Source organism: Sprattus sprattus (assembly GCF_963457725.1).
Source record: "Sprattus sprattus genome assembly, chromosome: 7".
Taxonomy (NCBI): domain Eukaryota; kingdom Metazoa; phylum Chordata; class Actinopteri; order Clupeiformes; family Clupeidae; genus Sprattus; species Sprattus sprattus.
In genome coordinates this window covers 25830114-25857821 of record NC_137926.1, presented here as the reverse complement: position 1 = coordinate 25857821, position 27708 = coordinate 25830114, and the positions used below count along the sequence as shown (strand labels likewise).

At 42.5% G+C, this 27708-nt stretch overlaps 1 protein-coding gene across 1 annotated transcript in view; it reads right to left on the bottom strand.

The window, feature by feature from the left end:
- spon1b (spondin 1b) overlaps positions 1–24362 on the bottom strand; it is a 58766-nt gene extending 34404 nt beyond the window's left edge. Inside the window, exons 1-6 of the mRNA XM_080841646.1 lie at positions 24033–24362; positions 22929–23035; positions 15097–15230; positions 11011–11084; positions 10412–10534; positions 8563–8711 (exon numbers count right to left, since the gene is read on the bottom strand). Of these exons, the coding sequence (XP_080697772.1) occupies positions 8563–8711; positions 10412–10534; positions 11011–11084; positions 15097–15230; positions 22929–23035; positions 24033–24261 (816 nt within the window). The 5' untranslated portion in view covers positions 24262–24362. The remainder of the gene's footprint in view (positions 1–8562; positions 8712–10411; positions 10535–11010; positions 11085–15096; positions 15231–22928; positions 23036–24032) is intronic.
- Positions 24363–27708: the final 3346 nt, after the last annotated feature.

The window sequence follows — 27708 nt, the reverse complement described above, 5'->3', positions numbered from 1 at the left end:
AATAGCATTGTGTGTGCGATCTCTATAGACTCTTCCTGACTCGCCCCGTCTCTTCCTGTTTGTCGTCCCTGGTTTTAATGACATCTGTCAGTTTTGGAGATTTTAGCACACAGGTTGCTAGGTGCCATTGCTATGCAGTACAGAAGGCAAGACAGCTGATATAAAGGACGACAAAGAAAAATATGCTGAGGATAAAGTGCCACTGCCCTTCAATCCATCATCACAGCGAGGATGAACAAGATCCCAAAGAAAGGGAGTCAATCAGAAGTGTGCGTGTGTGTGTGTATTCGTGTGTGTGTGTGCGTGTGTGTGTGTGCGTGGCTGCCTGCACGCATGTGTGTGGGATGTCAGACCGCTTAGTTTGACCTTCCTTTGAGTCATGGGCCCTCCTCACTGCCTGCGAGTGCAGTGTGGTAAGGAATGCGCTAACCAAATTATCTGCAGATTACTGTCAGGGAGCCCGTTTGGAAGCTGCAGGCTCATCTACATAGGGAAAACATGCCGGCGAGAGGAGAGCCGTTATTGAAAACAGATTTATGACCCGTCCCTCATGAATTAAAGAAGGCTTTATTGTGTTTACGCCGGCTGGGCCTTATAAGGGCTCCTTTAAGAACAGGGGGCGAGTGACAGCCACAGTCCTTGCATCTCTCTCTCTCTCTCTCTCTGCCTATCCTGCCACCCTTGCTAGCCAGCTTGGAGACAGCCTGCATGGTCATTGTAGCTTCCCTACACTGTGGACACTATGAGCTCCCCTCTGTCCATCTGACACAGCGGTACAGTAGCCCCACAGCATGCTAATCACACCTGGGACAATGGACAGATTAGGTCCCATCTGTGGTGGTGCTCTACTCATTGGTGATGGGAGCGGAATGTTGACACAAAGTACCTGTGAGAAAACAGATCTGCTTTAGACGTTGTTCAAGGGTTGTCAAATAGCTGGCGTGTCAAAGCTGGTCTTGTGACTCTTCTCTTTCTCACTCTCTCTCTCTCTATCTGTACCTCTCCAGCTTGCCTGAGGTAACAACACACTACACACTTGAGTGTGTGCGCTTCAGAGATGTCAAGAAGTGGGCTGTTGCTCGATGTGAGATGTTGATAGCTTTTGTATTTTCCAGCTAATTGTTCAGCAGAGAGACCCAAAACACAGTGAGAGTGAGAGACTGAGTGAGAGAAGGACGAAAAAACTAAATGAAGATAAAGAGAGAAAAAGAGAGGGAGGGAGGAAGTTAAGCTCCCCAGGAAAAGGGTATGTTGCAGTTTCACTCTCGACTCAGTCATAACAAGATAAAAGTGAAGGACAGCATTCCAGTTTCCCATCATCCACCCATGACAATCTGTCTGAAATGAAACCCTCACACAGAGAGAGGGAGGGAGTGTGTATGAGTGTTTGTGTTAGGGAGGGCGTGTGTGTGTGTGTGTGTGTGTGTGTGCTAGGGAGGGCGTGTGTGTGTTGGGGAGGGAGTGTGTGTATGTATGTTTGGGGAGGGAGGAAAAGAGAGAAATGGAGGGAAAAAGATGAAATACACTAAAGCAAAAACACTTTCAAATTTGTTTGGTGGGGAGGAAGGCAATTCTCCAGTTAAAAGGACCTTGTGAAGTTTTCTCTGATGCACGAGAGGAAAATGGAGATGTCTTTTTTTTATCAGCTTTCAATGTAAAAAAAATAAACTACACACAAAACACAAGTCAACTCACACACACACAGGCACACACTGTATGCTCAGACACACACACGTGCATATTTTCTTCAAGAATGTCCTTGACAAAGTTCCTCCAACAAATTCTCCTGATGGTGTGACTTGCTGCATGCTTTTCTGGAAGTCTCCCTCCCAGCAGAATGCCAAAGCATACTCATTAATCGATTACTGTACTCCAGATAGCACTCATCACATAAAAGTGTCAAGAGATAGGGAAGAACTGCGTTACTCAGCATTCAGTCCTTATCAGTATCTTCCCTGCCAACTTCTATATCAAACTATGCCACTTTTAATACATTCCTAGTATATTATTCAAAGCCACTGGCGATCTCCAGAAGAAAATGACCTGTCATAGGGAAGATAACACTCCCACTAACAAATGTGTTTTCATGACTCAAGTCTATTTACCTGCTTGCTTCCAGATGGCTGCTTGTGTGGGATTTAAAGGCCCACCGACACGACTTCCCCAGGTGCACCTGTGAGTGTTTTTTTCAGCATATCTGTTCTCTATCAGTTGGATTGGGGATTTGGGAGGAGATCTTGGGCTTTGTATTCAGATTATCAGAGCAAATTCCCGCCTGAATGTTTGAGATTCCCCTGTAATCCCTGGCTTACTGGAGCCCGTGAACTGTGCACCTCGGCAGTGGACTGCTTGCACAGGCTCATGTGCGCCCACATCCCCATTTACATACAGACAGAGGCAGACCTGGCAGACCTGCTGGCAACAGTGTCACACACACACATGTAGTCACAAGTACACATACACATACGCACATATACACCTACACATATATATACACAGAGAGATGAATACATATATGCTGAAATACATATACTGAGCTGCCAATATAAACTTTTCTCTTATTGGAGAATGGAGACCTGTTATATGTGAAGTAAACTGATTCTCACTGTGAGCACCTGAACTTAAAAACACGGCTGTGTAGTTGTATCACCTTTTTAAAAGATAGCGCCTTTATAAAAGATAGTTGCTACAAAATGGGGGTTTGGCACTCTGAGGGCTCCGGGCCATCTTGGAGCTCGGCAGAATTTGCCCGGTGTTATTGTACAGCCCTGCCTATTGTAAAAGCTGCCTCAGAAGCCAGGAGAAGCATTTGGCTTGTTTTTCATGCGTGGGATGTCTCCGCACCATATCCAAAACTAAGTTGACAGGCAACCAGAGAACTGCCAGTCGGTTGAAATAAGACAATTGTTCCTCGATAAACTACTGGAACACATTTCCAAACAATGCGGCAGTCTGTCGTATCCTGCTGGAACAAAGGGCCCAGCCAGCAGAAGATTCGCACAGAGGAGGAATCCAGTGGCGTCCTTCCAAAAGCCCAGATAGCTTAGGAGTGTCTGTAAAAGGCATTACAGACTATTTCCCCTGTGATCTCTACTGTTCACAGCTCTGAGGCAAGACTGGACAGGCAGACCAAGCCCATGCTTCCTCCAGGATCTTATTTACTCCATGCTGGTGGGCAGCTGGACTCATATGACCTCTAACAGGGAGTGGAGGGAGGGAGGGAGACAGGCCTTTCTAGAGTACGCAGAGGTGAGAGGTGCCAGAGGCCCAGCGTTGGGTGCACTTAAAGGAGGATGGCTCTCTAGTCTCACCATCTCCAATTGGACTAAATCAATTAGAGGTTTCAAACAGAGGTACCTTTTCAGGGTATACTATTATCCTGTGTTTGTGTGTGTGTGTGTGTGTGTGTGGGTGTGTGTGGGTGTGTGTGTATATGGTGTGTGTGTGTGTGTGTGTGTGTGTGTGTGTGTGTGTGTAGGATTGTGTTTGTGCGTTTGGATTGTGTTTGAGTGTTATAAAAAATATATCTTTTCTCAGAAAGGCAAGCTGAAATACATTCTTATATACATACATGTACAGGAGAATTCTTGATTTTCCCGTCGTCTTGGTATATTGTCTATAACTATAATACTTTCTATAATATAATATTTTCACTATGAAGAACTGTTCTCAGATGTTTATCATAGCAAAATGTCGCACACATCAAATTCTCAGCCGATCTCCTATAATTATATTTGAGTGTAATTGCATTTCAAATGCCTTCTTTTTGGTGCATCTACTCCTAAAGAGATGAGATTATGCGTACCTTCACTCCAGCCCACTCAAGGGCAAATGTATATTTCGAGAATGTATACAGTAAATGCCCAGAGTCCTCCCAGAGACTACAGTCTTGAGCCTACAGATGTGTCTGGGGGCAAGCCAAGCTCTGCTTCCTCTGTTATGCATGAGAGCGAAAAGCAGCAAGCAAGATTTAGTGAGGTCATGCTTCCGCCACGTATCTGGGGCCAAGTGTTTCCTGCTATCTCTGAATGTAATATTCATTAGGCTAGATAAAGACACGAGGGGGGCAACAAGGATGGCTCTAAAACAGTCTCAGCTACACGTCACAGATTTGACTCCATTACTGAACAGTAAAGAGCGAGCCGGGTATCAAGGTAGTGGGACACAGCAGTGGGTACTAATACACAGGAAATATACTGCCATTATGGGCATTTTGGTATGTAAAATGCAATGTATTTTTTATGGAAAGTTCCAATCAACTGTTCTAATGCAGGTCTCTCATTGTTCAGGTGCATACATGCATGACAAGGCAGCATTCATCACACTGGGCAATCATGCTGTTATTACAGTGCAGTTTCTCCATGTTAATGTCCTCCTCATTTTCATCATTGTTCATTTGCTGTGGGCTGGAAATAATAATGTTTTTTTTTTTCACCCTGTCAGACAGTATTGTAGTGTTGGGGTGAGAGAGAGAGAGAGAGAGAGAGAGAGAGAGAGAGAGAGAGAGAGAGAGGGAGAGAGAGAGAGAGAGGGAGAGAGAGAGAGAGAGATAGAGAGAGAGAGAGAGAGGGGTAGTCTAGGAACATGCTGAGGGTATCTATTGTATGTACAAATGGAGGCACCCATACTGTTCGAGGAGATGGAAATTTCACAGTGCTGTAGATCAGAGCACACTGGAGCCGTGCGCCGTGCCGCCTGTGCCGCAGGACAGCATTTCCACACAGACACGTTTTCATCTGCCTCCCCATTAGCTTCACACTGGGCCACTGTAATGCACTGCCAAATACACATATTATCAAGAGGAAGGGAGGATAATACAAATTCTAATGGCCAATTCTAATGGCCACAAGACCTCCAATACAAACAGTGTCTTCACAGACAAAGATGATACAAAGACCAAAGACAGGAAACCTAAGTAAACAGTAAAAACCTCTTCCAAACAAAACGGAAGCTTCAATTTGAAATATGTTGGCATTCCTGCTCGACTTCTACATATGGTTTGCAGGTCAAACACAAGTTTAGGCTTTTTGACCTCACACAGTTTTTGCCAACCTGCAGCAGGGATGGAATCTGCTGGGACCATTTTTGTAGGCTATTCAAAAGAATCAGATGATTGACATGGCCCAGTGGAACAGCAGGTTATGTCCAGAGCCACCCTCCAGTGCCTTTTGGCCAAAGAGCACTTTTGGAGACTCCATACATTATGCAAGGTCAGATTCAAACTGACTCAGATTAAAAAATGCCCTCAAAAAAAGACTTTCATCAGGACCAGCATTCCAAAAGGTTTCTCTAAACCGGTCTTATTGAAGAATCTTGACAATGTGACAGAGCTTTTTTTTTTTTCTCCTGATGGCTTTAAATGAGCTTCAACCGTAAACCACTCAAAAGCTCAAAATCAGCGTGTGCTAAAGAAGGTCTGGGTGGAACAGACAGAACTGCTTTTAAATCCCTGGGGAGCGGCGTCTTGGTTAATATATCTTATATATTATAGCTTGAATTAAAAGTGCCAACCAACTTGGGGGAAAAATCTAATCAATAGCGAAGACAAATCAACAGATCACATGTGCTCATGTGCACAGTTCTATTAGTGATATTCTCATGTGTTTTGGCACACACTCTCCTCCACAGCTGTTCCTGCCTGCACTACAGGTGAACTCGCAAAGTTGATGACAGAATCATCACATGACATTCTAATCACACATACGCATACTTTAGAGCAGGGGATCGAGTAACCGAATAATACACTGGATTATGTATAGTCCAGTGGTCATTATCAGAAAATAAATCTAGCTGCGTGTCAAAGGCAAAAGTTTCAGTGTATATTCTGTGGCTCTGGACGAGAGTACTGACATAAATGATAATGCTAAGGTCGCAATTTTCTTGTGGTGTTAACAACCAGTTAATAGTGACAGAGGAATTACTTTTTGTAAAAACAATGCAAGGCCGTACCACAGCCAAGGATGTATTTGAGCAACTGTGTGATGCAATGGAGCAAGCTGGTTAGTCGCTCAGAGGAAAAATACATTTATTATATGAAATAAAATGATTCAGATTTTTGCTGAAACTTTATTCAGTTTCCTGCTTTGTTTTGTTTGCAGCCTTGTAACCAACTGCACCACTATACAAAAGTGGTGCAGTACAGCATTTGCTTTAAAATGTGCATGTATGAAGGAAAAATATAGATGTTGATGGTTGTCGATTAAGACATTATCCTACTATTACTGCTGTATATGTAAGTCATGGGCTATCAATGGGACAAAGTGATCCTAAAGAGCATCTTTAAAAAAACACCTTTATCCAAAGAGCAGCTTGCATTGCCCGGAATTGAAACTCAGGTCAGCTTCTTGTTATGCAACAACACTAACCATTGTACCACTGATCACACATGGTAGATTTGCCAACTCGAAAGTGGTATCTACAGTATTGTGACAGGCAAGCCAACAGATCCAAAAAACTGGATGCTCATTGGCCTCCAGGTAATTTGAGTTTGAGACCCCTGCTTTAAAGGGTCTTATAAGTGAGAGTTGCCATCAATTTCCAATCTGAAATATAACATATAATTGCATGAAAAACAGCGATTTAAAGTTTACTGAAAGCACCTGTTGAAACTAGGGAAAACAATGTTCCGATTTTAACCGGAGGGTGAATCAGTGCAACCTTTGTGTCTTCAGTCCACACACATCCAATACTGTGCTTGGTCATTACTTTTTTAATTGCATTAAATTCATTCCTCATATCCTCTTATTATATTATGCTGACAAGCAGGGAAAACTAGCACTCAATGAGCTGTCAGTGCAGCAGTAAGGGAAGGAAAAGACTGGTATCAGTGATGGATGAAAGCTTCCCACAAGATAGATGTATGATGTATGTAAGCATAGATGTATGATTTACAATTATTATAGCAATAAAAAAAATGTCAATGGATGAACTATAGAAATCATCAGAGCACTTGGCATTGTAACCTAAATAAATGAAAGGAATGATCAGCCACAACATATAACTAATTAATAAATGTTTAATGTGATAATACATGTATGCATTCCAGAGAGAGATTTTCTGAGGTAGAATAAAAGCAGGAAAATTGGGTTCATGGTTCATTCCTTTTGGGGACCAGAGCTAAGGGCCACAACAGAAAGAACTGAACAGAGAGAATTATAAAAGAAAAGAGAATGAAAGACATATTTGCATGTAACGGTGAGCTGAAGAGATTCCCTATCATCAATCTGAAATCTGTCAAGATTCCCATTACCAGTCCACCCACACAGGGGAAACTGAAAGACAAATGGCCCCGTGTAAGCTATGAACCTCTCTCTGATGACCTTTAAGATTCCCTCTGAAGCTAACTTCTCTCTTCGTCTCACTCTCTCCTCTCGAATGCACACACACACCCATCTTTCTCTATCTCTCCCGTTCTGTCTCTCACACACATTTTCACACACACACACCCAGCCACCTTTCACACTATTTTCTCCCTCTTTCTCTCTCTCTATCTCTTAAGGCGCTATTATCAGAGGGCGATATTTGGCATGCCACTCTGTCAGTGCAGCCTGGCAACCTTATACATCTAAACTGTCTGTGGCTGCCTCCGATTGTTAGCGCACCTTGCAAGAGGAGAAAATTACCATTAAATTGCAGCCCGGTGAAGATTAGCCCATATTGACTAATGCCTTTAATTAGGATGCTAGGGAGCCCTTTTATTAACTGATCAGCCTTTGACATGCTATTTTCCTGGACGCAAGCGTTCTGGGAGCAACAAGGCCAAAGCGTACTTTTTAAAGTTAGGCTTCGACGGAGACATCCGATTCAAATGGATGTGGTGAGACGGAGCTCTAGCGCTAACTTCTAACTAACACCATGCAGCAAAACAGTGTTGTTCTGTGTTGCATGTATATTTTCTTAGTTTGTTTGTTTGTTTGTTTGTTTGTTTGTTTGCCTAACTGTCCTAGCCCACCTGATGGAATACCTGAATATAATGATTAGCTAAATGGAGTGTGTTTAACAAGTCAAGTGCATAGCATAAGAGATAACCATAAAGGGAGAACTCCCTGGGAAAATCATTACGAGGTCTTGGGGTCTACTGGCTAAGTGGTTGTCATGGCACCACTCATGACCAGCCGAACTCTCACGTCTGAACACTTGAAGCCCATTGGTGGTGGTGTGTTCTAAAGCCGTTATGGTTGTTACCCCTTCGTTATCCCTTTTGTTAATTGAGAACTGAAGGAAGGACAAACGATCGAATGACCCTTTTTACTTGTCTATTCCCCATGTGGTTGAACAGATTTGAAAATGTTTTACATTTGGATAGATTCGAAATCTTTGGAATCATCTCACTAACATCTCAGTTAAGTTCAGTTAATAACATGGATCCCAGCTTATTTTGGTCAATATGAGACCAGGGGGAGCAGGAAAAGAAGAATCAGAGGTAGTAGAAGTAGTAATAGTAATAGTAATAGAACAGGTAGTTGATGAAGAAGAAGAAGAAAAAGAAAGCGGAAGGAAAGTATTCTGCCATTATTATGGCATTTTGAAGTATTGTGCCATATGGCAGTTTCAGGGTCCTACCTTCTGTCTTATCTCCTCCTCCATCTTCACGGGGGAGCCCAGCTCTGCCACCTGCCGCACGCCCTCGCTGGCAAAGCCCCCATACTCCCACAGCACATACTTCCTGGTGTGGGAGGCGCCAATAAGAGCTGACCAGTGATTGGCACGTCCTTTCAGGAGAGATGACAGAGAGGAACCACAGAATCTGAGACATGCATTCAATGCTCAACGATTAATTATACACTTTTATTATCTGGTATTTCAAACAGAGACACTGGCCCAGCATTTCATGTAGCCCACGTACAATTATACATATACCAAAATGTCAGTTGATGAAAAGTAAGAATTTGAAACCTCTATGCTGTAACTTGGGTGATACATACCTACATTACATATCTGTATTACTGGGCCCATGTGAAAATCTGGACAAACCCAGACAGGCCCAGGCACGTAACAACAGTCATGAGTGCCTCCCTCCAAAGGGCTTTTAACAAGCCTTGAAGCAGAGGAATGCTGTGCGATGGGCCCTGCACCTGCCTCGTTCCCATCAGAAATGATGAGGCCCCTGTAGTAGCCCCGGCTGCCTGTCTGTAAATAACTAACTGTACCCTTGCAGCCCCCCGTGCAGATAATGAACCCAGTCCGCTGTCGGCGCCCGGGCTTGAGAGGCAAGCTGCTGGAAGAAACTGAGGTGCGCAGCGATCTGTCTGTCGCTCTCTCCTACTCTTTCTCGCTCTCTCGCTCTCTCTCGCTCTCTCTCACTCTCTCTCTCGCTCTGTCTCACTCTCTCTCTCTCTCTCACTCTCTCTCTCTCACTCTCTGAGCGCTCTCCTTTCCTTTCTCTGTTCTTTCTTTCTCTCTTGCCCTTACTCTTTGCTTTAAGCCTTATGTCGCACTAAGTAATAACTGCAATAGTGCTGGTCTTATGGGTTCCAAATCTTCTCAAAATTAGGTGGGCAGTTGACATTCACAGTGAAGTATGTGGTTTTATGAGACAGAACATGTACAGGCGCAATGGTCTGAAGGCAGTTTGGTCCATCAAAATAAAAAAATAAATAAATACAAAATCAAAGCAGAACAAAACCAGAAGATAGGATAGGATACAGCTCTCTAAAGGCTATTTTTGATCAGCACAGATTTCCTGTGGGCTTCTTCTTGTGATTCATGGGTATCCTTAGAAAAGCCTTCCACCCCGTTCTCTTCCCTCCCAGTGTGACAGATTATGTGTACATCCAGAGGCAACGAGTGGATACACTATATACAGCTAATCCTACTAAATCCATCAAATCTGGATCCAATTCCTGTGACGTGCTATACTGTACCATAGCTTGTTTTCTCACTTCCTGCCAAAAAATAGCCTCGTCGTTCTCAAATTATTTATGGAAATTCGGTAAGCCTGTGGGTTTGAAAGCGAACCCCACAAAGCTATAGGCAATACGTTACATATGTTTGGATGTGTCTCAAGAATGTGCACTTTTGATTAATGAGCCCGATCAGAAAACAGTGCTGTTTGACTGAATGAGACTTATGAAGGGACATATGTAGAGTGTCTCCAGGGGGAGCACAGTACTGACATCCCCCATACATGCAATAGGAAGCTTTGACTCTTCAAAATGTCTAACTGTCTATGGAATGCTCATGAATTAGGGCTGGAACATACTTGTAAGCCTTGTATCCCCTAATGCGTTATATAACGCAGAATGAAATGCCAAATTGCCAAATTAATATCACAAATTATATTAAAACTGAAAAAGGGCCTAAAGTGTAGTTTCAAAAAATACAGTGCCTTACACTATAAGCATAAGGAGCTGAGGAGCTAGAGAGGCAGGTTGTAATGATTGCCAAGGTAGTAGCAGGCATGCTGACTTACTGGGGTAGTCTTTGGGATGGAGCTGCTCAGACCAGTTGCCATAGAAGGTGACTCTGTACTTGGCTGTTCCACAGGCACAGCATTCCTGCTGGGGTCTGCTCGGGTTTTCACCATGCTGAGGCTCTGCAAACATGCATAATCCAGGTTATTTCTCAGACCGACAGACAGACAGACACAGACACAGACACAGACACAGACACAGACACACACACACACACACACACACACACACACACACACACACACACACACACACACACACACACACACACACACACACACACACACACACACACACACACACACTACCACCAGCACCTGCTCCCATCATCATTAAAGTCATGACAATAGTAATGAGAGAGGTTAGGGTGTCTGTCCATGCATGCAGAGTAGCCACCTGTTTACCGACCCTGAGTGGACAAGTGCACGTAGCAAAGGAAAGTCAGGTGAAGTATAACTACATGTGCAAGTAAGCATCCCAAAATGCTAAACAACACCAGACGATGATCGTGACACAAATGCTGTGTTGTGCTAATTACTGTTGTTTGGGAGAAGGAACACTATTGTTACACGGCCATGATCTGATGGTCTTACTGCACCTTGCTCACACATTCTCTTGGTGAGGGATCCTTCATCCTGAAAGTAGATGATCTTCTTCTGTACAATACTGGCTCTGTGAACACAGGAAGCCCATCAGTGCATTAAAGGTTATGTCTTTGTGAACTCTAATTTTAGACAATGATTCAGCTTTTAAAAATATCACGAGACGTTCAGCGAACAGAGAAGGATCGTCCATATGGCGAGGATCACACTGACTGTCGTTAATACTGGTAGAAGTGGTAGTTTCTACTGGTTCGTTAGCGCAACAGCTGACAGTGCTACCATTGTTATTTCAAGTGTGATCGATGCCTGAGAGTCCACTAAAACTACGGGATGATCTGAAACAAAGCCTTCAGGTCATAACATATACACGATTCTCTCACACCTAGTTTTGCTAAAGTCAATATCATGCACGTAAATATGTCACAACATATGTGTGCAACAGAAACAGCATGTGTGCATTTCACTGACATTTCATGATTGTATTGGACATTTATGGTTGTTTTCTGTTTTGTTCCACATACTAATGTCACATAATGTCTCGGTTCCCTTGCTTTCGTCTGAAATATACCATCAAGAGATACGTGACCAGGCGAGGCTCTTAAGCATACCCTGTGCGTCAACGCTTGCCTTGGCAACTGAAGCACGGAGTGTTTTGTGTGTGTGGTGTGTTTTTACATGTGCGTGTGTGGTTGTGTGTGTTTGTGTTTTGTGTGTGTGGTGTATCTTCTCCCCAGCTGCTACAGCAGAAGAGGATAGAGTAGGCTGTGCCCGTCGTAACATCTGCACTCGACCCTCTCAATACAGATGTACTCATAAAGGGGTTGTGACACTGCGTATATGTCTATCTCTTCAGCAATTCTCTCTCTCTCTCTCTCTCCCTCTCTCTCTCTCTTATTTAAGTGAGCAGCTTCCTTTGTCAGTTCTCCCATGCAAAACCTCAGGGAGAAATAGGTGCATCACTGTGTTTGTGTCAAGGTAGCACTACAGTTTAGCTCATTCTCCAATTATCACCTACAGCTGAGCTAAACCCATAATCCAGAAAATGTGACTAATGTTCACCATCGCTGACAAGGAGTGGTGGAGATTCAAGAGAGAAACCATAAACTGACTGCATCTAAAGATGCTTGACTGAACAGTGTCTACATCCTGTTCCCCCTGTCATTACAACCCACCTCAACCGTCAATGTAGCGTGGGTATCAGTATTAAACAGAGCTTATTTTGAAAACGTGGGTTTTGGGTTACAGTATTTTGGATTTATTTGAATCCCCACTCACTCTCTCAAAGTTGCTTCTTTGATGAATTTAACCAGCACATTTTACCACTATCTGTCCACTCAATACTATAATTGAAAATAGCGACACATCAGCCTCACATGAATAAAATAACACAAACGGTTGGAAGAATTGTCCCACAAAGAGATATTTGTTTTTAAATCCCCTTCTCTGTCTTCCTCTCCTTTGTTTTTCTTCCTTTCCCCTCTCTCTTCCTCTGTCCCTCACTGTGTGTGCAGCCTCTGTCTCTCTCTAAATATTTATATGATGTCCTCTTAAGGTGCTGGACTCATCCCAGAGGTAATTGGAGTTTTATTTGATATTCATTGGACAGAGCTGCCTGTGGTGTTTCACGGCCCAGTTCTGGCTCCTTGCCCGGCCTCGACAAGGTACTGTATCTCTACCCTGACACACCAAGACAAAGTGACAGCAATAGCACGGCATTTGCACAGCAGCTGTTTCGCTAACATAACGTTTATTGGAATAATACCAGCCACTGCAATAAGCCATCTGTCGCATGGCGAAGAAAGATACATTGAAAGCGAACTATTGTGAACACTCCCCTCCTGCAGCGGTGTGAGAGAAAGCGACAAGGTCTGTCTTTACACCATGTTTGTGTCTGTGTGTGTGTGTCATTGAGCGGTAATACACCTCTCCTGAGTGTGGGGTGGGTGGTGGGGATGGGGTGGGGGTTGAGAGCGTCAGGGTGGAATCGGACCCCATTTAATGACGCCTGAACCTTAATTTCGCTATTCATATTAAAAACAGTGAACTCCGGTAGGCGGCTTCTCAGGTAACTAGGCAATCAGCAGGAGTGATGGTTATTTAACATTCCATTTCAATTCACCCAGAGGTTTTATTAGCATGGGGCCATTGTACTACAATGCTAATCATCAAAACATTTATGAGTGCATGCTTGAGTGTGTGTGTGTGTGTGTGTGTGTGTGTGTGTGTGTGAGTGTATCTGAGAGAAATGGAGAAAGAGAGAAAAAAGAAAGAGAGCATGTGTGAATGCATGTGGGAGAATTTAATTTCTTTTCAATTATGCTGGTAGAGTGATTCATGCCAGACTAAACTAGTTTATCTAACATCTGTTCCATAACATATTGGCAAATCATTTTTATACAAAAGCACTTTTTTAATTTAAGTTTACTTGCAGTATAATAATGCTTCCTGTATCATGTCTCTGCCACTTAAGTACGGTATCATTTCCATGAAAATGGTTGACGTCAACCCAGTTTGAAACCTTGTATTTCAATTAGTATGTAAACTCCTCAAAAAAAGTTCGGAAACATTTCTTCAGTCGATTATCCCTCCCCTTTAATAATACCAATTGGTATTGTATTGTATATCGTTGGAAAGCCTGATTAGTCACCTTTACAACGAGGTACAATTTGTAAGGATCGTGCATTCGTGGAATGAGCAACACAGCTAACCGTGTGGGTAGCGGCCCACATTTTTTTGCCAAAATCCCCTGCAATATTCTTCTGTTGGTATTCACTCTTGTTTTGTGTTGTTTAGTGGATTGGATGATTCTCCCACAGTATTAAGGAAAAAACAGCACATAATGACCATTTTTACACTTTATTCATTTTACACTGTCAGGGACCTCAGTAGCATGTGGAAGATCCATACACAGCCACAACAGCTTGGCACCTCCTGTGGGATGGCATCCCATTCCTGAACCAGAATTTGTAGCAAGTCAGCCAACATGGTTGCGTTGGTCACTCTGGCACGTACTGCACGCCCAAGCAGATCCCACAAGTATTCAATTTGGTTTAGGTCTGGACTCACGGCAGGCCTTTCCATCCTCTCCACTCCCAAGTTCTTGAGGTACTCAGTGATGATCCTGCCTCTGTGGGGGAGAGCGTTGTCATCCTGGAGGATGGAGTTAAGTCCCAGATTCTGGAGATATGGGGTCGCCATTGGCTCCAGAATCTCATTCCGATATCTCACTAAATTCCAACAGAAGAATATTGCAGATTTTGGCAAACATTTTTGGGATGCTACCCACACGGTTAGCTGTGTTGCACGAATGCACGATCCACATGCTACTGAGGTCCCTGACAGTGTAAAATGAATAAAGTGTAAAAATGGTCAATATGTGTTGTTTTTTTCTTAATACTGTGGGAGAATCATCAAATCCCCCAAGCAACTCAAAACAAGAGTGAATACCAACAGAAGAATATTGCAGGGAGTTTTGGCACATTTTTTTGGGCCACTACCCACACGGTTAGCTGTGTTGCTCGTTCCACGATTGCAAGATCCTTACAAGTTGTACCTCGTTGTAAAGGTGACTAAGCAGGCTTTCCAACGATACACAATACAATATCAATTGGTATTATTAAAGGGGAGGGAAAATCGACTGAATAAACGTTTCCAAACTTTTTTTTAGGATTTGGCAAAAAAATGTGGGCCGCTACCCACACGGTTAGCTGTGTTGCTCATTCCACGAATGCACGATCCATACAAGATGTACCTCGTTGTAAAGGTGACTAATCAGGCTTTCCAACGATATAGTACAATACAATACCAATTGGTATTATTAAAGGGGAGGGATAATCGACTTAAGAAATGTTTCCGAACTTTTTTTGAGGAGTTTTTATTTTCACATTACACTGGTATTATAGGAAATTTATTTATTTATTTATTTTTTTTAAAGACCACTTTTTGTACTTTTTGGAAATACTAAAAGGGGGTTCATTTTGTTAGGGGGTATTATATTAAACTAGGGAAGACACAAATAAAAAAGGAGACACTGTCAGACAACATGGAGGTAAAATTAATAGAAAAGACAATAGGCCACTTACTTGAGGATCACACAGCCGGAGCCGGAGGGAGGTGCCGTCCAGAACACCTGAATCCTGGTGCGTCTCCTGGGAGTACTCTCAGTCACAGCAGGAGGACAGTTGGTCATAAACTGAGTGTCATCCTCGTCGATGATCTGCAGGACAGCCAGAAAAGAAGTTCAGAAGAACACCCACGGAACAGGGACAAGAGGCAGGTCTTGTACTCTGTCAGAGCACAATTAGTAAGGGTGGACATAGATGCTAATTAACGCAGGACCCAAACACAGGCATTAGGCACAGAGTGAAATGTTAACATTCCACAAAGCATTATGGGGTGAACTATTACACACACGGAAGAGCACTACCCCCCTACACGGTACCCCCCACCCGAGTGGTTAGCTGTCCCCAGCAAGCACACACAAGTCCCTGGGTCGATGGGGAGTTGATTGGGCATGGTTGCCCCCAGCACCTCCACAAGCCCTGGCAACGGCAGAGGCCTGTGAAACAGTAGAAGGCTAGAAAACAGTCCAAATGAGTCCCTGAGGTGTTGGGGACACAATCAGGACCGGTCGCAAAGCATTATGGGGCGAACTACTACACACATGGAAGTGTGCTACCCTCTGCCAGCTTCAATATTTATGACCACTGGTGGAAACGTGGGCGCTGTTTGAGTTTGACAGTGAAAACTATTGAGAGCTCGACAAAATGCCTAGCAAACCACCAGTAGACAGTGGCTTAACTATATACTCTAAATCGTCTGTAATGTCGTGATATGCATCAGGGCATCCCTCAAGACTGGAAATGTCGACAGGTTGGTGTTTCCGGCTAAGAACTTTGAGAGCTAATGGCTATTTGATGCTATTTAGTTTCTGTTATTTCTGTCATACTGTGTAAATCGTGTTAATAATTAGAGGCCTCATCATGATTATTGTTTATTGTAATCGTTCATTGAGAGCAACTCTTCAAGCCACTTTTCATGTACATAATATTAATGAAAAAATATTTTTCATAGCTTAATTTTCTTGATTACTCTTACTCTTTGAAACCTTCTTTTTTTTTTTTTACTTTTGAAATGCATTTTGGGTGGTTCTGCTACTGGAAAGATAAAATGATATTAATTAAGTGTTTGAACTTTAGATGATAAATACTGTGAAATAATAAATATACTGTCCATACAGTAGAAAATACTGTGATAAAAGAGAAAAAAGTTTGCATTCAGTCCAATGTCCTCTACTGTAGGTATTTCAGATGGGTCTTCCACAGAACAAGGACTTGTGCCGGAAGCTACATTATTACACTCTAAATCTATATCCATTGAGCTGGTCTGCTCTTCAGTTCGGTAATTTAGAGGGAGGATGCTTAATGTGCGAACAATTCAGTGTAATCTGTATTCTTTCTGCAATCACTTGCACTGCGTCACACTCCAGAAATCTTAGGAGACAGGATCGATACTGCATTTCACAGTCACACAGGACCGACTGTGCGCGAACATTACAAATATTTGGTGCTTACACACACACACACACACACACATACATATATACACACATTTACACGTGGGTATTGTACTGTATTGAATTGTATGTATCAAGGTCTCTGGATTGGCTCACTGTGATTCAGATACTTTTTTTCTTCTCCAAGCAGTCCCTGTGCCAGTTTATCCAGACTGTTTGGTTTCAAATGCTATTCTTATTAAATCTTCCAGGTTCATGAGTCTTGCTCACCGGCAAAAGCAAAAATGTGATGTCTTTAAAAGCTGAAAGCACTCTCTCATTTGTTGGGCTTTATCTGGTTGGTAAAAGTTGTCTAAAAACATTTTAAGAAGTAGGGCACCATTCACCTCATGAGATATCCAAACGGAACCGTTCCGAAAATAATAAAATTGAGTATTTTGCAGCCTGCTGGATGTTGATATATCCGCCAAACACTTCATACTGCACATAATCTAATAGGATCTTTTGTCATTGCTGATGCGGTGGAGAACTATTGAACTGACAGACTGCAGCTGAGGCTACATTACATAAACCCATTTCCTAACAGCATGGAAAGAGGAAACAAGGGTTTTCTCACCGAATCCCAGGGTGCTACTAACCTCCGTCAGAACCTTTAAGTAGCTCCAGCCAAGTTCCCCGCACTCCCACCCCAATAAGAAGCTAATAAAAGCCAGGCACGATAACCAGCCGACTCATGCAAACTTGACCTCTGCCCTCCCTGGGTGTCCGCCAGCTGCCCTCAGCGTCGCAATAACACTGACTCAACAGCTCAACTTTCCTGAGAACTAACACAAATACGCGGGTCATTTCCCTACCCCCCAACACACACACCCACACACACTCCTTTTTCAATCTTACACGGAGACAAAGAAATTGTAATCTTCTCCAAAGTGCTTTTCAGAATAAAAGCCTCTTTGCTGATGTTCTGAGCTGTTTCAATTACGCTCACCCGCTCGCCAGGCCCCCTGCAGCGGCGCCTTGGTCCCCCTCACCACCGCACACGCAAACACACACTGTGAGGCTGGGATAATTACTTTCTCTCCTGACTGTCACCACCAGCTTCAGGTGTTTGTATGAAAATACTGTACACACTTCTAGGATCCACAGATGTGCCACTCCTGTCAGTCAAATGGCACCCCAAAAGTGCAGCAAGAGATTTGAGTCATCGAGATTTAAAGTCAGTATAATAATATCATTCTTTTGTTGCTCATTAATTGGCACAAGTCAATTTGTTTCTATGTGGGACACTCTTTCTGAAGGTAGAATGGGGGAGGCATGGCGGGGGGGAGTAATTGTTGTTGTGTGCTAAAGTGGCTGTCATATCTGAAAGGCAGGCAGCCAGCCAGGAAGTGGAGAGCAGTGGGAGAGGCAGCAACAAAGAGGAAAGTGGAGCGCCTGGCTCGACAGATTGGCTCAGCTCGGCTCGACTGGCTTATGCATCATTTTCAAGTGATGTTAGGACTAAAAGTCGTTAGATCTGGTTGTTAGATATTCAGATCCAATATTTGCAAAATCTTGATTATCTGTCATTTGATATATTTAAAAAAAAATCTAAATCTATATCTAAAACACTTTTTAAAGCAATGTGTCTACTATTCTGGAACATCTTCCCTATCAGAAAATATCTTATTGGTATGGCTGGTAAGTTCCCTCATTGGCTGAGACAGACAACGTATCTGACCTTAAAAATCTAACTTTTCTCAGACCTGCCGCTGGAAAAGATGGAAGGCATATATCCAGTAAAAGTGTCATGCTCAGACCATGCCCTGAAAATAACAGTAGGCTGATTGTCTATGCTTAGGTAAAAAAAAATATATACAGTATAATATAAAAAAAAAAATTATAACACTTGTAATAAGGACTAATTGGTGTGCTTATGCAACCATTAGAATAGTTTAATACTGCACATTTAACAAAAAGTAATGTATGTTTATCCTTGAAATGAAACACTCAAAGAAATGTACCCTAAAGCATTGCCCTTCTGAATCACTGTCATCATCACTTAAGCAACAGTTCACGAAATTAACTTCAGCTCGTTTGTGGTAGCATTGCATGACAGAACGTTTCAGCAAGACTGAAAAAAAAAAAAAAATACTCGTTCGCCTCTTTGATGAGTCTTCACTTGGCCTCATCATCATAATGGAAATCAAGTTATTAAAATGCCTTTGCAGCACACAGTTTGCTCTTCACTTTTTTGCTCACACTAAAATTAATTATGAGCTCATGTGCTTATTATGGACTTATGAGCTAATTTGAATACTTTTAACATGCTTTAGTGTGGAAAGAAATCTTTTGACAACATTAATTCTTTGAATGCACTGGACTTTGCAACCTCTTCTGTGAATCCATTTAAAGCAGGTTCAAGAAATACTGTAGACAGGAAGTCTATATTACAGAGTGTTTGCATGGGTGAGTTGCATTAAAAATGGTAAGGCCCCAATTCTTCCTACAATATAGCCCCTGAAATATTGGTTTTCATTCTCTTTTTGTCATTTTTTTTTTTTTAAACCCGAAAACAGCAAATCAGTCGACCCCTAGTTGGTGCAAGGGTGGGGGGATTGGCTTAGATGTGCGCTGATGTTCTCATGGACAGGGGTGACAGAGGTGAACACAGGGTCCTGCCAAAGGCACAACATGCTTGGGGACCCCATCAACCCTCTTGAAGGGATTAGGGTGGGATGGATTGACTGGCACTGAAGCAGACTCTCTCTCTCTCTCTCTCTCTCTCTCTCTCTCTCTCCCTCCCAGAAGGAGACAGATAGCACGGTCAGGTGATGAGCAGTTCTTTCCCCCATGATGGCCTGGCTTTTTGAGTGGCACCCATGATTTCTATGGGGAGGCACAAGGCTGAGGAGCTTCAGAGCGGCGCGGCGCCCCTCTCGGCAGGCATGGCTGCTTTCAGGCACGGCTTTGATTTGGCATTCAGCAGCCTTGAGAGGCCAAACAAACAACCATTTCCGCATATAACTCCGAATGAGGTTGAGCAAGAGGGAGAAGGGAAGAGATGACTCATTTGCATTACAGTCAAAGCCGGGAGAGACAGCTGATTTTTGCCAGAAGGAAACTTTCACAACTAATCAAAAAAAAATGGGGGGGGGGTTACACACAAATAGGATAAGAGCTGATTTTTTTAACAATTTCACTTACCTTACCTCAGATCCCTTTACTAAATCCCTACAGGTCAGTATGGCTGCTGGTAACAAGAGCTGTGCCAGTATAAATATCAGTGAGGATGAACACAAAGGGACATGAGTGTGTTTCATTTAGTGAAGCATGTATGCATGAGTCAATAAACAGGAGACCAAAGGGTTCTTTTCAGAGCTTGGGACTTGTGGGTCACTCTGCATAGCTCAGTCATTCCCAAAGAGCATGTGGCCTACAACTCATTTGAAGGGTTCAGTAGCAAACAGTGGATGATTCCAACTGATTGCACTGATGAAGCCAAGAGACGAGGGTTATGTCTTCACAGAGCACGCCTTTGGGGGGGGGGTTAGTTGGTAGAAGTGTTGATTGGGAGATTTTGTCCCCGGAATCAGACAAAGAAAATGCTGGGCTTCCATTCTAAAAACCTACCCACAATGTGATGGTAGGCACATCCACTATGACACTGTTATGTTCACGTCAATGCTACAGGAATTAAGAGATGTCAAACTCAGTTAATACTAATGGTTAAACTTAATACTGTATTTAAAACAATTTCAACCCTCAGTTGTATCCAGACACAGTAAGTGAGACTATACACAATGATACCATCAGGATCCTGTGCTTGTTAATTAGGAGATTTTATCCCTTTCAGGGAAACATTATAAATTAATTATCTCCCTCTGGAACGAAATACTGTTTTCTGATTGGCTAATGGGGTGTACATTAAGTTTGTATAGATGGACACCTTGGACGTAGTCCCAGTAGAAACGTTAAATCGCCGTTCCATATCAATGCTCTTGAATGGTTACCATTGACAACCAACGTAACGTTTATTTTTTGACAGCTAGGATAATTTGAACCAAGATGGCGGCGTGTTGGGACAAGTTAGTGGGCAATGTTTTATGTCAATTAAGCTATCTACACGACTTTTTATATGTCTAAATTTACTCGGTTAGTTGTTTATGTTCTACACGAATGTTGCAGAGTATAGGAATTCTTAACTGAAAGTCTCGAATATTATTTGTAGGCGGCTGTTAGCGCTTAGAAAAAAAAACCATTGTCACAGATGGTAGCTCACACGGCTAACTGGCCTTCGACCAAAATTACTAAACTTGACCTCCCTGTTGCTCTGTCCAACTTCACCGTCAACGGAAACGTGGAGTTCAACTGTAAATAGTAAAACCTTATGAACAATACCTGTGTCCGTGTGTCCGTTTACTTTACAGAGGTGAGCTCATGAGTGTCACTTTGCAGCAACGCCTGGGGAAACTAAAGGTCCGGTTCCACGCACTACTTTCTCACTACTTTCTCTAACGGGAGCACTAGGCTTCAAATCAAGAATTCATCAGGTTATTATGCATATTAAATAAAGGAAATTCTAAATAATAATAATAAAAACATTTTTGGATGTTGTAAACGGGAGATAAGCGGGATAACGGCCTCCGAGCTGTCCAGTTATACAAATTTAATGGACTTCCGCTCCGCGTCGTGGTGTTCTTTGCCCCGCAGCGTCCATTAAATTTGTATAACTGGACAGCTCGTCGGCCGTTATCCCTTACTTGTGGGGTACCTTAGTGGAAAGGGGCATGGCTGTGGTACGTACATCACCACTCTTCTCAGCATTTTTTATGGAGCTGTAGCTAAGGCAGCACACATCACACACTGTCACATCACTTTGTCTTCTTCACCAAACATTCAAGCCACCTCACTGTAGTTATTGTGCTTCAGGCATTTTCATTTGGTCTGTCAGACAGAGCGGCAAGGCGTGTGAGATTGAAGGAGAAAGTCAAAGATAACAAACTTGGCTTGTGCAGTTCAACACTACAGGCATACAAGATCTAGTGAAACAAAGGTCTGGCTAAGAGCACTTAGGTTTATTTTACTTGCATTTTTGTGGTAGAAATTAAAACAAAAACTTTTTTTTGGTTGAACAAACTCCAAACTAAACTACTCCTTCATACCAGCAGTGGCCAATCTAAAGTTCTGCCTGAATAATGAAATCTCAGTTAGGAACCTGAGATTGCTGTGCAGCTGCTATGCAATACTTTTCACGACAGAAGTTGTAGCACAGGTCGCAGACAAAGGAAAGTCATCCCTCTAAGTATATATTGACATCTTGAATTCCAGCTGGATTTCCTCCTTACCATGGCAACCCCAGGCAACCCAGAGAGCTCCGCTGAGAGTGGCCACACACTGTAAATCTTTAATACGACCAATAAAACTCGCTGACACACACCCCACAACCTCTCGCTATACCAACAGCATTGTCTCCAAGTTAGATCAGAACAAGTTCAGCTCCCGGCCATTGGTCTATTGCACTTTCACTTAGATGTCACATCTCCCAACCGTTTTAAATTGAAGTTTTAAATCATGAAAAAGTGATAAAGGCAAGCTTTTTTTTTTGTCTCACACACTGACAACAGCATACTCTCAGTTTTCTTTTACCACTGAAAATTGTTTGTTTTGAACATGCTGCCAGGCACATTCTAGGAGAGAGGCCAAACTATTTAAAAGAGGACCAGTGTATGTTCATTAAGCTTTTATATCCTAATCAGCACTTCTGCTGGCAGGCTTCTATTTTTTGTTGTACACACCGGCTAATGTTATAAATATCCGCAAAATGTATTCTGCCGGTTAATTGGGTCCATAGTACACTGAGGGTAATGCGGTAAAATACAGGCGACTTTTCCCTCATGAGAAGACCCTGGTCAAAATATTGTCTTCTGATTTTGACAGAATGTTCCCATAATAGTTTTGTTACACAACACTTGAGTGGCACAAATCTGATAACCAAAGGGCTTTCTATTTAAGACAATTTAGGATCCTGCAAACACACTTTTTGGGAAGCTTGCATTTGGCCTGGTTATCTTGTTACATTAATAAACTTCAGGCCTTAGTTCCATAAACATTCAACGCCCTCTGATGGGAAACACTCTCCTTTCCATCAAGCAGGAACTCAGTGAAAACAAAAGATAGGCCACTGCCTATCTTAACAAGCAGACATGTCTTAATACAAAAACAATCATTCCTGTGTTTCTCTGCCTATGACAGTGCATTTGGTAAATCCCCTCCCCAACTAGCATGCCTGAAAATGAGTTACATTTATGACCATCAAAACATCCACATTGGAATTATAACCTCAGTGGAATGTGATCTGTTTGTTTCAGTCTGAACCGGATGACACAAAAGTGGGCGCACATGCCTGCAGTCTCTTACCTGGAAACTGCCAGCATGATCATCATCTCGCAGTCCCTCTCTTCCCTCTTTCAGGGCAATCAGGGTAAAGCCCCGGAAAAATGCTGGGCTGGAGGCATGCAAACTCACTGGAAACAAGAGGGAGAAGACAGGGGAGAGATGTATAGGTCAGATATGACAGAGATGAGCTGAATAAAAGGTTAGCCCTCCCATGTGTGTCAAAAGTACCAGAAGCTAACTGCTTGGGCAACGTTCATGAAATTCTTAAGCACTCGCTTTTTAGTGCATTCAATTCTCTGGTACAACTCCTTCAGGAAAGCATGTAGAGTCATGCTAAAGAGGCCATGCTGAGCCTCCGTGACACACCTGAAGGTAAATATGCAGCTGAATCCGGCGATCAGGAGGCATGAAGTCATACCATCCACACCTTAACGACTACACTCAGGAGAGTTCACGTACGGGTTCAGCGTCCATCAAATGAAATGTCACTCTTCCACAGGCATTTATTGCAGTTATACTGAGTGAGTGAAGTATCGGAAAGAGGTGCAAATGATATCCTCTGGGAGTGTGTGTCTGTCTGTCTATTAATCCTACATGTGCAAGTACGAAAAGTGTAAAGGACACGTAAAGCCGTTAATCCCAAAGAGTCTACATGTTTTAAAACACGGCATGCGCGTTTAAAAAAACAGACAGCTGGACATTGAAACCAGGGCGCTAATGAACATAATTTAATTTGCAATCTACAAATGCATGTGTATGTTTAATGAGAGCATTTTTTTTCTGAACGGATGTCACTGTGCTCAAACCATGGTGTGCATAATGTTAATATCTTGTTGACAAGAAAGTAACGTGCGGGTATAACCACACTGTCTAACTTAGATGCGTCCTCTGTGTGGAAGTAAACTAGGCTACTAACTTTTGATACCCATCTCAATGCAGACATATTACATACAGTTGTCTGACTATCTTCAAAAAAATTGCTATGGAGTGTGTTTTTAAACGTCATGTTGTCGTTTTAGAATTGTGCGCGATTCAGGACCTGAAGCGCACATCTTCCATTTAATTTTCAAGTTAATAGATGCATCACAAGACAGCGTGCGTCTGTCCTGTTTCAAAGCAGCCTACCTCTATAGGTACTCCCTGGCTGGTAATTTTCAGGATCTCCTTCAACCCTTAGCCGAAACTCGTTATGGCCATCCCTCCGAGTGCCCTGAGTCTGAGCCCGCAGAATCCTGCTGCAATAGCCATCCGATTTTGCCGATCTCTCCGTAAATTCGTCTGTAAAGGCGAACGCGCTGCGCACAAAACTGAACAGGCACAGCACAACCAGGGTAAATCGACACATCCTCATCATTGCTACTTTGACCGGACTTGCTTTTCAGACCGTCGCAGCAAAATGAATTCGGTGTCTTGTAGGCATACAGGACAAAAAGAAATACCAACTGCCGGAAAAGGGGACCAAACTTGTCTGTGGACACATTCACTTGGCAGGAGAAGGGTGAGGAAAAAGGACAAAATCCATGCTCGCGTTGAGTGGTCCTTTTCAGTGATAGACCTACTGCTGAAGTGTGTGGGCTACTAGTAGAAAGAGCGCGGGATGTTGACTTAAGCGCGGTGTCATTCACAAGCATTCAGGAAATAGCCAAACGGATGGGAGCGCAGCAGCAGCAGCTGTCTCCCTCGTACCAAGCGGAGGGAGAGCGAAAGTGAAGAGATTTAGCCAGGAGACTTAAACAAAATCCAGACATTCCTGCCAGTAGCTATTGTGAGGACAGGCGCGTTGACATTCTTATTGAAAGCAGGGAGTTGCCAACCAATGTTTGCACAGCCGTTATCCGTGGCAGGAGAAATGCAAGACACTATCAGGACGAGACGAAAGTTTTAAAAATGCGAAGGTTTATTTATTTTTTGATTGGGAAAATTAATTTTGGGTTCATGAGGTTATTTCCCCTAACGAATTGCTATACAATAAGCCAAGTTTATGTATTTCCTCTCACTAAACTGACGTGGGCCTAATTAAAATTGGATTGCCGACGGTGCGACATATTTCTTTGCATGCATCACAATGCCGAAATTGAGACTGCAAGGATCCACACGTTGACCAGTAAGCCTGGTGTCTTTCAATAAAACGCTACACCAGTAGATGTCACCAAGAGTATCCCGTCAGCTCCCCTAGACGAATGCGACTTTCAGCAGGAACTGAAGAGACGCACAGTTCGTCTGACTATTCATTTCATTTAAGATCAAAATTCTGTATTATTTTCGACGATGAAGAGCATATTATAAGCTTTTTATTATTATTATTCATGTTTATCTCATGTCTTTTATCATTATCTTGAAAACAGATTTGATTCAAGTTTATCATTGATGAAACTAATTGCAACAATTATTGTAGCAGAATCTACAGGTACGCCTGGGCCACATGGCCTACCACACCAATGCTTGACAGCTGTCTCACTGCTCGCATTCATGTGTGTCCACATCACCACCGAGTGATGTGCCTAGTTAGTAGGGGTGTGCACAAAAATCGATTCACAATCGTATCGCTCCCGATTTTTTATTTTTTTTTAAGATTAACGTTCTTTTTGGCTTTGCAAACTGTGTAGTAGGCTAACGGTTTCAGTGATGGTGAGCGCGATATGGCGAAATGGTTGATAAAAAGCTTCTGAATAGAAAGTTTACCTTTAAAAGTTGTGTTGTGCAAAAGAAGCAAGCTTCACTGTTGTCTGAAAATGTCAACAGGCAGCTGGCTGAAAGCACAGAAGTAGTAGGCTTACCTTTTATTGGTAACCTTACTGTTACGGTTCATTGTTTTTGAAATAAGAGGCCTGACTTCTATGTTCACAGCAAACTTGAAAAAAGAAAATATTAAGCCATGGTTTAACTGCACTATAGGCTGAGTCTGAAATGTGCACTTTATAATTTTATTTTGTACCGCCCTGTTTGGAAATGTTATTTGTCAATAAAATAAAACATTGGATAAAGCAAGCCAATCCACTTTTCCATGATAAGAGCATAAAAATAAAATTTGCGATGAATTAATTTGCGATTAATCGCGATTCATTTTGAGTTAACTATGACAAAAATGCGATTAATCGCGATTAAATATTTTAATCGTTTGACAGCACTAACATTTACATACTGTGAATCAATTGTTTTTAATCGAGAATCGTTTTTGAATCGAAAATCGATTTTGAATCGAAAATCGATTTTGAATCGAATCGTGAGCCTAAAAATCGGTATCGAATCGAATCGTGACATTTTCTGAATCGTGCACCCCTACTAGTTAGGGTCGTTTTAGACGCAGAGCCGTAAGCACGTAATTTACACAAGGAACTTGTTTTAGACAAGTTTTGATTTAAGGTTCGTTTTAGACGCAGAGCCGTGTTGGCAATTCAGTACCAGTGGCGAAAAAGACAGATCACATGACGCAAAAGTTCGTTTATTGACACATCTTTTAATGACTGCGACAGGCTTTAAAACAATGTGTTTATGAGTTACATTATTCAACGATGAGGTGGTAAACGGCGAGAGAATCTCATCATGTTGTCAATGCTTGTAACTACAATGGTGCTGGCCACAAGGTAACGGCAGGTTAATGTTAACTTTTGTATATGAGCAGACCGGGCTCATTCTATCGAAATCGCGGGTGCAATTGATTGATTCACGTCAATATGAACTCAATGAAAGATATCACCATGACTCACAAGTGGCGGAAAATGAATATGAAAGTACCTATTTGTTCGTGAATTACCACATTCTCTCCAAACAATCGCGGGTGAGAATGGGATATTCTCTCCATACATTCGCGGTAATTTGAGCGTCCTTATAAGTGTTTAAAGAGTATTTGTAAAGGAGTTCATGTCTTCGGACCTCTTCTGTTATGTTTGTTCCTAATCCATAAGAAAAGGCTTGTGAGACGGTCTGCAGGGTATTCATGATTTAAAAAAATGTCTGGGTCTAAAAAAGACTGTAGTATGCTATTAACCCGGAAACGTGAGACTCTGTGAAAGGCTGTGGTAGCCGGCCAATCACAGACTTTGCGAGCTGCGTAGGGCCGTAGTGTTTTAGTCGCATAGTCAGGAATTTTGGGCGACGCACTTAAGCACGTAAGGGGGGATATTTTACCGCGCAAGGGTGGGTTATGTATCTTACGCGCTTACGTCTCTGCGTCTAAAACGACCCTAAATCGGCCTTTAGACGTGCCTTGCTAGTGCCTGAACTGATCATCAACAGATATTTTTTGCTAAAAGCCGTGTGCCTTCACAGGTGAGGTAGCGGTGTGGGAGGGGCCTTAAACTGGATTGGTTAATGTCTATCATAAATGTTTCGGCTAACTGATTTTACCTCTGCTCAGATTGTCTGACCATAACTGATAAATAACACACATAATCTACATGCCTTATCTGAAAAATCAAATCTAAAATAACATAACATATATATATGTTTCATCCATCACTATCTACAGCCAATATATTTTAAACGTTGTTCGTCACATTGGTCAGTAATAGTGTGTGTTCTCTGTCATTTTTCCTAAGCCCAAGACATTGTCAGCTAGACTGAAGGTTATCTTATCAGGACGCTGATAGGAGAAGAGATCTGACAGGTGCTTATCAACCCATATCTCACATAATCAGAACATTGTCCTCTATCTGATAGAGGGGATTGTTGTTAGTGTCTTCAGGAGGCAAACAATTGCCTGAACCCTTTATATCTGACACTGTTGTCTCCATATCTGTCATCTGCAATTGGTGCAAATTAAATGAATTAGCCTGCCAACATTTCTTGGGACTGCTAGGAT